Consider the following 14,365-nt stretch of genomic DNA (forward strand, 5'->3'; position numbering starts at 1 on the left):
TTGGTATTGAGTGGGTAAAGTGAATCAAAAGCTGAATTTAGTCTTTTAAGTGAGAGGTTTCTCTTTTTGAATAGCTATTTGAATTACACATTCTTGTTTTATAAAATAACTGAGAAAAGTCTATTTTGTTTATTTTAGTTCCTCCTCTTGAAGGTTTTGTAATGAATCGAGTGCAAGGTGATTATTTTGAAACTCTGCTCTATAAGATATTTGTTTCAATAGATGAGCACACTAATGTTGCAGAGGTGAGTGTACCAGCGTCTTGTGAAAGAATTTAACCTCAAGATTATAAGTTAAGTTTGTGTAAAGTAGGTAAAAGTATTTAATGATACAGTTAAAATGTTTTAAAAACTTGTTCATGGGTAGATCATGGACTGTTAATATGCTTTAGTCCTATTCTTGTTATTTTCTGCATATATAAAATTTGGTAAATAACTTTTTATAGGACTTTACAGTCTTGCTCTGGGTAACAACATGAGAGAGGGACCACATATATGACAGTGGCTGCATAAGATTATAATGGAGCTGAGACATTTTCTATGGCCTAGTGACATGCACATAGCACAATGAACTGTTTTTGTGCTGGTTTCTGTCTGTGGATAGTAATGTTGTCAGCTAGACTTGTGCACTTTCCACAGTCTTTCCCCTTTCTAAACCAGTGTTACCGCTGGACCTACCCTTGTGGTTCTTGTTACAATTTTGCAAAATGCCCTTCAGCAGTATCCATTAGCAAACTTTGAAGAAAACAAGTTTCTTACTTTTAGGCACTGGAATGTACAAGGCACCTGTTGGTAGGATGGGGGGGGGGGGGGTTGGGCAGAAAAAAACAAGTAGCCCAAATGATCAGTTATGGAAATCAAGAGCTAAAACACAGGAGCCTGGAGGGGTGGGCAGGTAGGAGGTGGCACGGCTCTTTATCTAGTCCAGTGCCTGGCAATGTGTTTATTCCAGTTAGCCTTCTTTGGAATGGACGGCTCTGCACTCAAAGCTTAAACCAGGCACTTAATTACAAAAAGAAAAGCCAGCTGTAGGGCTTGAACTACAGTTACTCAATTACCCACATGTTTGTGGTGATGCTGGTGTGAACACACCCACTGCACTGCCAGCAGTGCGAAAGTACGGCACACACAGTGACAGTAGGGCTGTGTCATCTAGGTTGGTGTACGTACACTCTGATGTTCACACAAAGACGAAAGTGTCTAATGTCGAATTTCTTAGAATGTACCTGTCTTTAAGTATTGCATGACTGTATAATAAAAGGATTGTAGACTATTTCTTGCTCATGGAAATTTCTTATTTTAAATTAGATAAAATTAAAGAGGAAGGTATCTTAAATTGTTAAGGTCATTACCTGAATTCATACTACTCTAAACATTTTAGAGATATGGAAAGGAGAAAGTTCTGATTTCAAAATTTATTCAGTCTTCCAGATTTTCATAATTTAAAATGTTGCTGATTATAGTTAAAGTGTCTATTGCAACCATGTAATATGCTGATAATTCTAACAATGTAAAACAATTTTTTATTTTCCAGCTTGCAAATGTCCTTGAGATAGACTTATCCCTGGTGAAGGTATATAATTTTTATACTCTTTTTACTTACAGTGTAAATACTGAATGGATTTTATCATATACTAGAGGCCCAGTGCATGAGTTCGTGCACGAGTGGGGTCCCTCAGCTTGGCTGGCGATTGGGGCTAATTGGGGCCGGCTGGCCCGGGGGAAGGACCATGGGAGGTTGGCTGGCTGTGGGAGGTTGGCTGTGGGAGCACACTGACCACCAGGGGGCAGCTCCTACATTGAGCGTCTGCTCCCCTAGTGGTCAGTGCTCATCATAGCGACCGGTCGTTCGGTCGTAACGGTTGCTTAGGCATATATGTATATATTTATCTTGACAAGCTACCAAGAAACAGAGGCAGTGAGATTCTTTTTAGCTGTCAGAGGACGTGTGCAGAGGATGTGCTCACAAGATAGAAAAGAGCAAGATAAGGGCCCCCATGGAGTGAAAAGGAGGGCGCACCCACACTCTTTGCTGAGCAGGAAGCAGGCTGATCGGTGTCTTGTGATGAGATAATTAAAGCAACAGCTCTGATACTGGGGATAGATCTAGGGAGGGCCAGGCCGGAAAATTGGATGCCTTCCCTCTCTGACACATGTGAAGTCAAGGGGACAAACAGGCCTACTGAAAATTGCTTTTTCTACCCGTGGGTGAAAATGCTTGAGGATCACTATAGGTATAGTCTGTGATACTATTTTGTCTACAGAGGTTCTGATGTCGGGTTTATTTTAAATGCTCATTTCCTATTTATTTCTTTCAGAATGCTGTTTCAATGTATTGCCGATTGGGCTTTGCCCATAAGAAGGGACAAGTAATAAATTTGGATCAACTTCATTCATCGTGGAGAAATGTTCCATCTATAAACAGATTAAAGTAACTCATTTATTTAGTATGAGATATTAGAATTTTTATTTGGAAAAAAATGTATAGTCTTACACACTAAAATTTTTACCTATTCACTCTGTCATTTGAGGTGAACTCTATATATTAGTGGTCTTTTAAAAAAATCTTGTGTGTGTGTGTGATGAATTGTTTTTAGAATCTGAAGAAAATTAAGAATCTCCCCAGAAAAAAGCATATACAATATTTCACATATAATTTTAATGGCTTCTTGAATTCCCTGAAGCCTGTCCATGGGTCTTGGTTCAGAATCCTTGTTCTATGAGGCACAGCATTTTGGGGCTACATCTCAATTTCAGACTTGAAAATGACTGGATTTAGATAGGTGTTTATAATTTAAGTACTACATTAGCTACTTTATATCATCATATGATTTTTAAAAGTGAATGATTTCTTCATCAATAGGAGTACATTAGATCCGCAGAGGATGCTGCTGTCCTGGGACGGTGGGGAAAGCAGGAGTCCTGTACAGGAAGCATCGTCGGCTACTGACACTGATACAAACAGTCAGGAGGATCCAGGTCAGCAGTCCCTCAGTTTAATTTGGAGTCTCTCTACAGATACGACGTGTGTCAGCACATACCCCCACAGAGTGGACTCTCTACACCTATTTTATAGTTTTGTTCTAGATTTCACTCATTCAAGATGCCATCTTTGAGTACTTAACAATATGTTGGGCACTGGTCTAGGTCTTTAGGGTATAAAATAGACAAAAATGTAGTACCTTCCTTCTAAGAATTAAGTCTAGGAAGAGAGAAGGCAGTGCAACCACAGAAATCACAATGTGAGAAGTGTTGTAGTGCTTGTGGGAGCAGAGAAGAGCCCTCTTACTGCCTAGAGAGGTTCTGGAAGCCTCAGGGAGAAGATGATACTTGCTGGTGAGTGAGGGGAGGCCATCGCACGGGCTTCCACGAAGGGAGGCAAAGCATGGGGGATGAGTGAGGAGGTTGCGCCTGGTTTTATGTCCAGGGGGAGGGCAGCACAGCATGGTCTCCCAATTCTCCCCCAGTGACTTGTCTGAAGAGATTAGGCTAGTTGGTCTTATTCATCTGGCAGTTATCAAGTCTTGGTTCATTATTGCTTTTCAAAAAATTGACTACAACAGTGAGTGCCTTTAAAATACGTGGGGGTTTTTTTGTTTGTTTTTTTGGTTGTTTATGTTGGAGATAGTACCGGGACCTCTTAGGTTGACAATATTGCTTATACTTAATTATGTACTTTCTGATTATTAAATAAAGGCAAAATGAAATACATTCTTATTCCAAATGATAAGCAAAGTATACTTTTCATTTACTTAATCTTAAATTACAATTTTTTTCCCCAGCTGACACAGCCAGTGTAAGCAGTTTAAGTTTGTCTACAGGATATACAAAGCGTATTGCATTTCTGTTTGACTCAACTCTCACTGCCTTTTTAATGATGGGAAATCTTTCACCAGTAAGTCAAATTCTTGTTCAAATATAAAAATGTTTCAAGTAAAGATTAGATATAAAATAATTCAATGCTCTGTCTTTTTTACAAGTACTAGATTTATTCTTGAAAACATAACTGCCTTTGTTTTATATTCCTTAGAGTAGTATAGTAACTTTTTAGTGATGGTTACGTTTGTAATTAGAAGAATCAGACTCTCACCTCAAGTTTAAATATATTGGAAAGCATAATCTTCTATAATAATAAAAGTGTAATACGCAAATTAGACCAGATGTCCTTCTGGGCGACCTACCGGACAAAGTCCGGGAGGCGAGGGAAGCCCAGATGCCTGCCAGTGGCCAGAGGGAATCCCGGGACTCGGGTGCCTGCTGGTGGCTAGACGGAAACCGGGTCCCGGTTCCAGAGGGAAGTTGGTGCCAGCAGCCAGGGGAAGGAAGGCCTACTCTTGCATGAATTTCGTGCATTGGGCCTCTAGTCCTATCTAATAATAGACAGACAGGGTAATTGACCGTACCTTCGCTACGCCTCCCATGGGCTAATCAGCACGATATGCAAATTAACCGCCAACAAAGATGGCACTTAATTTGCATACATAGGCTCCAAGCGGCGGAGCGAAGACTGAAGGTGAGCTGGAACCACAAAGATGGCTCCGGCCGGGGCCGCGAAGACAGAGGACGGAAGGCGGCTCCGGCCGGAGGGAAGGCCTGGGTCCCGGGTGCCAGAGGAAAACCGGTGCCGGCAGCCAGGAGAAGGGAAGGCCTATTGCACGAATCTCTTCGTGCAACAGGCCTCTAGTGCTATCTAATAAAGAGGGAATATGCTAATTGACCCTCACACTGTTGCAAAGATGGCGGCGCCCACAGCCAATAAGGAGGGAATATGCTAATTGACTGCCCCCCTCAAAGATGGTGGCACCCACAGCCAATAAGGAGGGAATATGCTAATTGACTGCCACGCCCTCAAAGATGGCAGCTCCCACAGCCACAAGATGGTGGTGCCCAGTCCCCTCACACCCGCCCCCAGGCAGGCCCGGCCTTGCCACGTGCCTGCTTCCGGGGTCCCCCAATCCCCTCAGCTCCCAGCCGCCCAGGGCAGGCCTGAGGTGCAGGTAACCAGGGCTGGCTGAGGCTTGTGCTGCCGGCAGTGGCAGCAGCAGAGGTGTGATGGGGGCGCTGCCTTCCCCTGATCTCTGGGTCGCCTCCTGCCCCTGAGGGCTCCCAGACTGTGAGAGGGGGCAGGCCAGGCTGAGGGACCCCCCTCCAGAGCATGAATTTTCATGCACCGGGCCTCTAGTATAAATATTGGATGCTATGCGCAGCATAAAATGGGAAAACTAGAACTTGAGTGACTTGTATAAGGCACTGAAATACATTTTAGTGTTTTTGTTTTTGCTTTATTGCAGAACTTGAAAAGCCATGCAGTCACCATGTTCGAAGTTGGCAAACTCTCAGATGAGTCTCTGGACAGCTTTCTTATAGAACTGGAAAAGGTAAGTCTAGATTGCTGACTATGGGCTCTCAGGGCATTTGGAACATTTTTTTGCTTGTTATTGATTTATGTAGATTTTTGGTATATTCTTGCTTGTTCCAACCTCATTTCCCACCTGAACACTGTGGTAGTCATTGAGATTTAAACATATTGAGTAGATGAATACATTTTGTGATTTTAAAAATGATTTGTCTATCTCATTTAATGGCATAATTTGATATAAAGAAGAAATAGGGTATAGAAATCTTAGTCTGGTGTAGTTTTTTACACTGCATTCTTCTAAAATAGCCTTTATGTATGTATGTATGTATGTGGGACTCTCTGAAATCTCTTAAACAATTTCATTTGAAGTTTTTTCCCACCTATTTTAAATTTGGAACAATGTTTCTGGGTATCATGCCGTACAGGGTGGGGCAAAAGTAGGTTTACAGTTGTTCATGTGGCAAATAATACAATCCTATCTAATAAAAGCGAAACATGGTAATTAGCGTACGACCACTACCCTTCCCATTGCCTAATCAGGGCGATATGCAAATTAACTGCCAGCCAAGATGGCGGCCAGCAGCCAGGCAGCTGGAAGCGAACATGAGGCTTGCTTGCTTCAGTGATGGAGGACTCCAACGTTCCCTGCCTGCCACTGCCGGCCTCTGAGCTGCAATTCTAAGCAACTGTGTTACAAATATAGAAGCTAAACAAAACCCCAGAAACCTGCTTTAGTCGCCGGGCTTCAGCCAGCAGGATTGCAACATTGTTTCAAATACAGAAGGTAAACAAAGGCCAGAAACCTGCTTTCAGCAGCGGAGGCCTAAGAGCTGGAGCCTCAGAGCTAAAGCTGGCCCAGAATAAAAAAAAAAAAAGAAAAAAAGGAGCGGTTGGGAGCTTCAGTCACCTGCCAGCCTGAAAACAGCCTCAGCCCCTCACCCAGACTGGCCAGGCACCCCAGTGGGGACCCCCACCCTGAAGGGTGTGTGACCAGCTGCAAACAGCCATCATCCCCTCACCCAGGTTGGCCAGGCACCCCAGTGGGGACCCCCACCCTGATCCAGGACACCCTTCAGGGCAAACCAGCCGGCCCCCACCCGTGCACCAGGCCTCAATCCTATATAGTAAAAGGGTAATATGCCTCCCAGCACCGGGACCAGCGGAGCCGCGAAGCCTCCCGGCACCGGGATCAGCGTGACAGGGGGCAGCGCCCAAACCCCCTGATCGGCCCTGCTCTGTGCCTGATAGGGGGGAGCTCCCCAACCCCCTGACCGGCCCTGCTCTGTGTGTGACAGGGTGCGGCGCCCCCCCCCCCCCCCAACGGGCCCTGCTCTGTGTGTGACGTGGTAGAGCCATAACCTCCCCATCGGCCCTGCCCTGAGTGTGACAGTGGCAGTGCCCCAATCCCCTGATCGGCCCTGCTCTGTGGGTGATAGAGGGCGATGCCCCAACCGCCCCCCACGGGCCCTGCTCTGTGTGTGACGGGGTAGAGCCATAACCTCCCCATCGGCCCTGCCCTGAGTGTGACGGTGGGGCACCCGAACCCCCTGATCCGCCCTGCTCTGTGTGTGAGAGGGGGCGGTGTCCCAACTCCCCTATCGGCCCTACTCTGTGAGTGACGGGGGAGCTCCCCAACCCCCTGATGGGCCCTGCTCTGTGTGTGACGGGGGAGCTCCCCAACCCCCTGATGGGCCCTGCTCTGTGCGTGACAGTGGGTGGCGCTGCAACCTCCCCATCAACCCTGCCTTGAGTGTAACAGGGCGGTGCCCCAACCCCCCAATCAGCCCTACCCTGAGTGTGACTGAGGGTGGCATCGCAACCTCCCAATCTGCCCTGCTCTGTGCATGACAGGGGCAGCGCCCCAACTCCCCAATCAGCCCTGCTCTGAGCCCGACCAGGGGCTGCACCTAGGGATTGGGCCTGCCCTCTGCCACCCGGGAGCAGGCCTAAGCCAGCAGGTCGTTATCTCCCGAGGGGTCCCAGACTGCGAGAGGGCACAGGCCGGGCTGAGGGGCCCCCCCTTCCCCCCGAGTGCACAAATTTTTGTGCACCAGGCCTCTAGTCCTATATAATAAAAGCCTAATATGCTAAGTGTGCAGTCGTCCGGTTGTCCTTTCAACCAATCAAAGTGTAATATGCTAATGATATGCTGAGGACCCTCAACCGCTTGATATGACGTGCACTGACCACCAGGGGGCAGATGCTCTGACTGGTAGGTTAGCCTGCTGCTGGGGTCTGGCCAATCGGGACTGAGTGAGATGGGCCGGACATGCCCTGGAGTCCTCCGGCGATCCCTCCCCAGCTGGCCAACCTCTTGCATCCCTCCATGGCCCCAATTGTACACTGGTGGGGTCCCATGGCCTGGCCTGCGCCCTCTCACAATCTGGGACTCCTCGGGGGATATCGGAGAGCTGGTTTTGTCCTGACGGTGGATTGACTGGTTGCTATGACACGAACTGACTATCAGAGGGTGGACGCTCAATGCAGGAGCTGCCCCCTGGTGGTCAGTGTGCTCCCACAGGGGGAGCGCCACTTAGCCAGAAGCCGGGCTCATGGCTGGTGAGCGCAGCGGTGGTGGCGGGAGCCTCTCCCATCTCCGTGGCAGTGCTAAGGATGTATGACTGCTGGCCTAGGCCCGCTCCCTACCTAAGTTGGCAGTCGGACATCCCCCAAGGGCTCCCAGATTGTGAGAGGACGCAGACCAGGCTGAGGTACCCGCCCCACTGAGTGCATGAATTTTCTGCACCAGGCCTCTAGTAATTAATAAATAAGAATATAAGAATAAACTGTGTTTCATGTACTCACAACTGTAAACCTACTTTAGCCCCACCCTGTATTTGCTCTTAACCACTTTTTTTCCTACGAGGACAGCACTGATTTCCCTGAGCTCTAAATCTTTATTGCTCTTCTGTTTTCATGCTCTGGATATTTTATTCTGTCTTCTGCTCTTAATGCAAAAAGTTTGTGTACCTGATCTGTTTCTTGACTAGTAATTGTGGTACCTTTTGTGCTTTAGTGATGAACGCTGTGTATTAAATGGGCTGTTTAGAGAATTTTTGATGAACATGCATTGAAATGTAAGCCCAGTCAAGGCAAGGGCTTTGTTCAGCATTCTGTTCTCACATCTTAGACAGGTCATAGCACATAGCACATAAGAGGGACTCAGTAAATCCTTGTTGAATGAATTTAAGTTGTATTTTCAGCAATGATGAACAGCTATGTTGAGTCACATACCTATTGTCCCTTGTAATGAGTGATACAAAATTGTGAAGAGGGTGATGAGAATTAGAGGCACAATTGGTGACTGTGGATTGGAGTACTTTCCTGGATGAAGCCAAATGTATATCTTAGAGGTTTTTAAGTACCCTATTTGAATCATACATAGGACATACAATTTATATAATGCTATGATTTAGCATTATTAGCTTGCTAAAGTTGTTAGTTTTACTTGTTGGGGTAATTCTGTTCTCATGAAAGATGTTGTCAAATGGAAAATTAGTAGAGATTGAGGTTAATATTTGTTTCAGTATTGTCTGGGAAAAATTTTTATTTAATAATTTTTAATAATATCTTTTTTTTTCCTTAATTTTTTTTAACTTAAATCTTTATTGTTCAGATTATTACATTTGTTCTCTTTTTTCCCCCCATAATTCCCCTCCTCCCAGTTCCCACCCCACCCTTCGCCCTCACTCCCCACCCACTGTCCTCATCCATAGGTGCACGATTTTTGTCCAGTCTCTTCCTGCTTCTCCCACACCCCTTTCCCCCCCAAGAATAGTCAGTCCATTCCCTTTCTATGTCCCTGATTCTATTATAATCACCAGTTCATTCTGTACATCAGATTATTTATTCACTTGATTCTTAGATTCACTTGTTGATAGATGCATATTTGTTGTTCATAATTTGTATCTTTACCTTTTTCTTCTTCTTCCTCTTCTTAAAGGATACCTTTCATCATTTCATATAATACTGGTTTGGTGGTGATGAACTCCTTTAGCTTTTCCTTATCTGTGAAGCTCTTTATCTGACCTTCAATTCTGAATGATAGCTTTGCTGGATAAAGTAATCTTGGTTGTAGGTTCTTGGTATTCATCACTTTGAATATTTCTTTCCATTCCCTTCTGGCCTGCAAAGTTTCTGTTGAGAAATCAGCTGACAGTCGTATGGGTATTCCCTTGTAGGTAACTGAGTTTCTTTCTCTTGCTGCTTTTAGGATTTTCTCTTTGTCTTTTGCTCTTGGCATTTTAATGATGATGTGTCTTGGTGTGGTCCTCTTTGGATTCCTTTTGTTTGGGGTTCTCTGCGCTTCCTGGACCTGTAAGTCTATTTCTTTCACCAGGTGGGGGAAGTTTTCTGTCATTATTTCTTCAAATAGGTTTTCAATATCTTGCTCTCTCTCATCTTCTGGCACCCCTATAATTCTGATGTTGGTACGCTTGAAGCTGTCCCAGAGGCTCCTTACACTATCTTCGTATTTTCGGATTCTTTTTTCATTTTGCTTTTCCGGTTGGGTGTTTTTTGCTTCTTCGCTTTTCAAATCTTTGACTTGATTCTTGCACTCCTCTGGTCTGCTGTCGGGTGTCTGTATAATATTCTTTATTTCAGTCAGTGTCTGCTTAATTTCTAGTTGGTTCTTTATCACAACATCGAGGGTCTCATTAGATTTCTTGTAGATCTCATTAAGTTTATCGGCAGTTTCTAAAAAATTATTGAAAAGACCTTAAAAGTGCGGTTTTGAGCTCTATATCCTCCATTTCTGTCATGTTTCTTTGTCTCCGCATTTTTTATGCTTTCTTGGTGCATCCCCTTGTGGTCTTTGTGTGCAGTCTTGTTGTAGTTAAGCCTTGATTGTTGTCAGTAATACTTGGGGTGATTTGACCTCCAGGCTAACGGCTATGAGAATCAGCTGTGTCTGCAGTGGGAGAACTTCTGTGCTGGATATAGTTACTAGAGGCCCAGTGCATGAAATTTGTGCACTTGGGGGGGGGAGGGCGTCCCTCAGTCCGACCTGCGCCTCTTGCAGTCTGGGAGCCCTTGGGGGATGTCCAACTGCTGCGGAGGCAGGAGAGGCTCCTAGCACCACCACTGCGCTTGCCAGCCGTGAGCCTGACTCAGGGCTTCTGGCTGAGCAGCGCTTCCCCTGTGGGAGTGCACTGACCATCAGGGGGAAGCTCCTGCATTGAGCGTCTGCCCCCTGGTGGTCAGTGTGCATCATAGCAATCCATTGTTCTGCTGTTCGGTTGATTTGTATATTAGCCTTTTATATAGGATATATTAGAACGAATGGTATAAGAATGATATTTGTTGGAACTTTTATTTTCTCTTGGTTTAGGTTCAGAGCACTGGTGAAGGAGAAGCACAGAGATATTTTGACCATGCACTTACTCTGAGAAACACGATACTATTTCTTCGTCACAATAAAGATCTAGTTGCACAAACCGCACAGCCAGACCAGCCCAATTACGGTATGAGTTTTATACTTGATTTTGAAGACATGATCCTATGGAAGTTCTTTCTAAGAAATTAAATAGGTCATGCCCACTTATTTAATCATCATTTACTTAATACATTTTTGTAAGTATAATGAACTTATAGCTGGAGGCTTGTCATGTGAATTTCTTTGCTTGTCAACTGTTTCTTATCTTATTCTACTATTTCTCCTCTATGTGCAACTGACATTTGTAGTATTTAAATCTGATGAGTACCTACAAACAGGGTTGGAGTGTCAATTTGTTTAAGTAGCTGAGTGGAATTTGGAACAGGCATGGGTTCTGAGGGGTGGACAGGTGCAAAATTGAGTTAAATATATTATGAAGCATAAAATTTCAAGAATGAAAGATTCCATTGCATTAAAAACAATAAATAAGAGTTTCTTATTCAAATGCTGCTGGAATGCTTATTTACTGAAGTACTTTACTTTAAAAAATAGACTGGGAACAGAACCCTTTTTTAAAGAGAAAGAGAAAGTGGTGGCAATTTTAATGTATTGGCGAACTCCCGGTTGCTGTTGCCTTAGGGTGCACTCTCAGTTTTGTGATAGGCAGGGAGTGTTCCCCAACCAGAGTTGAACTGATGGTATCAGGATTTCAGATTCTGATTCAGTAGGTTCTGCATTGTGGAATGGCACCCAGGAATGTGTGTTTTTAAAAGGTGGAATGGCCTGAGCACCAATGTAAGAGCATTTGGCTCAAGTCCTTGGACATTCAGAGGAGTTGCATCTTAGGACTCCGTGAATTCTTAGCACCACAGGAACATTTAATTTCACTCATTTTTTCAAATCCGTAACCTTTTTTTTTTTTTTTATCTTTTATGACATTCCTCTATTTTGAGAAAATAGTCCCTTTTTTTTTTCTTTAAAGATAGAATATTAAAAGTTCCAAATGTCCTAAGGGACCACTAAGAAGACACTTTTAAGATTTAAAGCTAATAGTCTTTATTCCTGGGCCAAAGATAACTGTCTACTGGTGTTTCTTTAGGCCACCTTTTACTTTTTAAAAAGTGCTTGCTTTGCCATTCTTCCTCTCCATCCCCAGCCACCCCGGGCAATGGCATGATGAAAGCCCGAGTACCACAGGAAAGCTGTGTCCTTCCCTCCCCCAATTCCCGATCTCTACAAACAGCATCTCAGCCGAGTTCTGAATTTAGTTTAGGAACAGGAGTTCCGCACTTAGATATATGTGCCTAAACCGCTGGTCCATAAAGGTAGGTAATCAGTATTTTGTCTTGGACATTTTTGTTTCATATTGTCAGTCTTTTATTCTCTGTGTGTGCTTGATCACAATTCAGGTTTTCCTCTGGATCTCTTACGCTGTGAAAGCCTTCTTGGTTTGGACCCTGCAACTTGCAGCAGAGTTCTAAACAAAAATTATTCACTACTTGTTTCCATGGCTCCTCTCACCAATGAAATTCGGCCTATTAGCAGCTGCACCCCTCAGGTAAAGACCCACTTGGGAGAAGGCCGGTGCTGTCACTTCATTCGTACTCGTGGTGACTTGAAAAAGAGGTTTAACAGTCTTACAGGGTTAATTCTCAGTTTGCAGATACCAGATTCAAATTGCTGACTCAGAAAGCAGTTTTGTATTTTATGCTGTTGTAAGATGTTATGTTCAATTTGTGAGGTATAATCGGTACATTTTATTTATCTATCATCTGGTGACTTGCGACACAGCAGATTAATGTTTTCTTCTTGAATGCAGTCTTTTAAAGAGAATATTTTGGAGGCTTTGAGAGGGGAGTCTGGATTGCCTTGAGGAATAAGATAATTTTAAATAGGAAAAATGAAATGCTATAGAAATGGGGTTATGATTCTGACTAAATGGAAAAGAAACAATTGTACTGGAAAGGAAGTAGAACTTTGGTTATCTTTAAAATTTACTTGTGACTTCCAGCTTTTACTTTTAAAAAATAAATCATTTCTGTGGATTTGTATACTTAGCAAGGGCATTGTGGTCTGTACCATTTTCAAAGAGTGGGGATTGTGTTACTCTTTTTCAGTGTTACATCCTGCTGTGCAAGGTTTAATGGTGTAGAAGAAAGGAAGGGATTCTTTTAAGGGGTGATTTTGTTGCCTGTGCTGATCTAGCTGCCCCAGTGAGCACACCCTCCCCCCACATTTGTTCTCCGTTCAACTGGAGTGGTTATAGGTTTGCGTTCAGCAACCTTTTTTATAATTCTTTGTGTGCTACCTCCAGTACCACTCCACTCCACACTCCTATTCTGTAATGCAACCTCTAGACATAATAGTTCATGAACTGTAAATGAATGGGAGGACAGTCCCTTTTGGGAGAAATTGCATGTGATTAATAATCATAATGACAAACATTTTTATATAAAGCTTACTATATACCAGGTACTATTTTCAACTTTTTAAACAACCCTACAATGTCCGTATGAGGTAGATGTTTTATTGCTACCTTACAAAAGAGCAAAATGAGGGAATAGAGAGCCTTAAGTAATGTTAGAGGTGATATGGCTGAGGGGATGAAGGCCAGATTCAGACCTTGGTGGTCCTTCAAAGTCCATCCTCTAACTGCAGTGATAAGATGTGCTTTCTCAGTTCCAGCACAAAAGAGAAACTATTTGAACAGAGAATTTAAAAGTTATTTTCATAAGGATAATAGCAATTAACATTTATATGAGGAATTAGCTTTTAATATGAGTATACTTGGTTACTTAGGAAATTTGGCTTTTTTAGCTAAGTATTACAGCTTTACCTTACCTGCTTTTTTGTTACAGCATATTGGACCAGCTATCCCGGAAGTCAGTTCTGTCTGGTTTAAACTGTACATTTACCATGTCACTGGGCAGGGACCACCATCTCTTTTGCTGTCCAAAGGTACAAGACTTCGAAAACTGCCAGATATTTTCCAGGTATGTTGTGTGAGATTTGTTTGTTTTAATTACTTTGGGGGAAGATATTAATAATGTCTTAATATCTCTATTATATAGTTATATATTAGAATAGTTATATATTAGAAATTAATAAGTGGCATTATAGATAACTTAATTTTTTGTCCATATTTCTGAGCGCCATTTTATCTCATTCATTTCTCTCCCATAGGGTTACGATCGATTACTGATAACATCTTGGGGGCATGATCCTGGGGTAGTCCCTACATCCAATGTGCTCACCATGCTGAATGATGCTTTAACACACTCGGCGGTTTTGATTCAGGTACAGTTACTTTATTGGAATCAATCCATTTTGGATTTTTCTTTTAAAGATTGTACTTTGTCTATCTTTCTGCTGAATTGCAATCAGATGTCAGTAATTTGAAATTTGTGAAGCTGAAACATAAGGAATCAGATCTAGGTTTCAGTCCTGGCCTTTGGCTGGCAGTGCAACATGGACTTTGAAGTTAGACTCAGCTTTGAATTCTAGCTTCACCTTTTGTTACCCTTGTGGCTGTATTTTTTTCTTTTAGGAATAGCTTTATGAAGATATAATTCATATAGCATACAATTCAACAATTTAAATTGTACAGTTCATTGTTTTTTTTAGTATACA

The 14,365-nt window shown here is 43.3% G+C and overlaps 1 protein-coding gene across 4 annotated transcripts in view; it reads left to right on the forward strand.

The window, feature by feature from the left end:
* Positions 1-14,365, forward strand: part of FAM91A1 (family with sequence similarity 91 member A1) — a 43,629-nt gene that overhangs the window by 14,966 nt on the left and 14,298 nt on the right. For all 4 annotated transcript variants that reach the window (XM_036338633.1, XM_036338632.1, XM_036338634.1 and 1 more), the window contains 10 exons: positions 139-245; positions 1,534-1,572; positions 2,318-2,430; positions 2,863-2,978; positions 3,782-3,894; positions 5,291-5,377; positions 10,691-10,823; positions 12,145-12,293; positions 13,594-13,728; positions 13,919-14,032. In XM_036338633.1, the coding sequence (XP_036194526.1) occupies positions 139-245; positions 1,534-1,572; positions 2,318-2,430; positions 2,863-2,978; positions 3,782-3,894; positions 5,291-5,377; positions 10,691-10,823; positions 12,145-12,293; positions 13,594-13,728; positions 13,919-14,032 (1,106 nt within the window). The remainder of the gene's footprint in view (positions 1-138; positions 246-1,533; positions 1,573-2,317; positions 2,431-2,862; positions 2,979-3,781; positions 3,895-5,290; positions 5,378-10,690; positions 10,824-12,144; positions 12,294-13,593; positions 13,729-13,918; positions 14,033-14,365) is intronic.

This window comes from Myotis myotis, unplaced genomic scaffold, assembly GCF_014108235.1.
Source record: "Myotis myotis isolate mMyoMyo1 unplaced genomic scaffold, mMyoMyo1.p scaffold_m19_p_16, whole genome shotgun sequence".
Classification (NCBI taxonomy): domain Eukaryota; kingdom Metazoa; phylum Chordata; class Mammalia; order Chiroptera; family Vespertilionidae; genus Myotis; species Myotis myotis.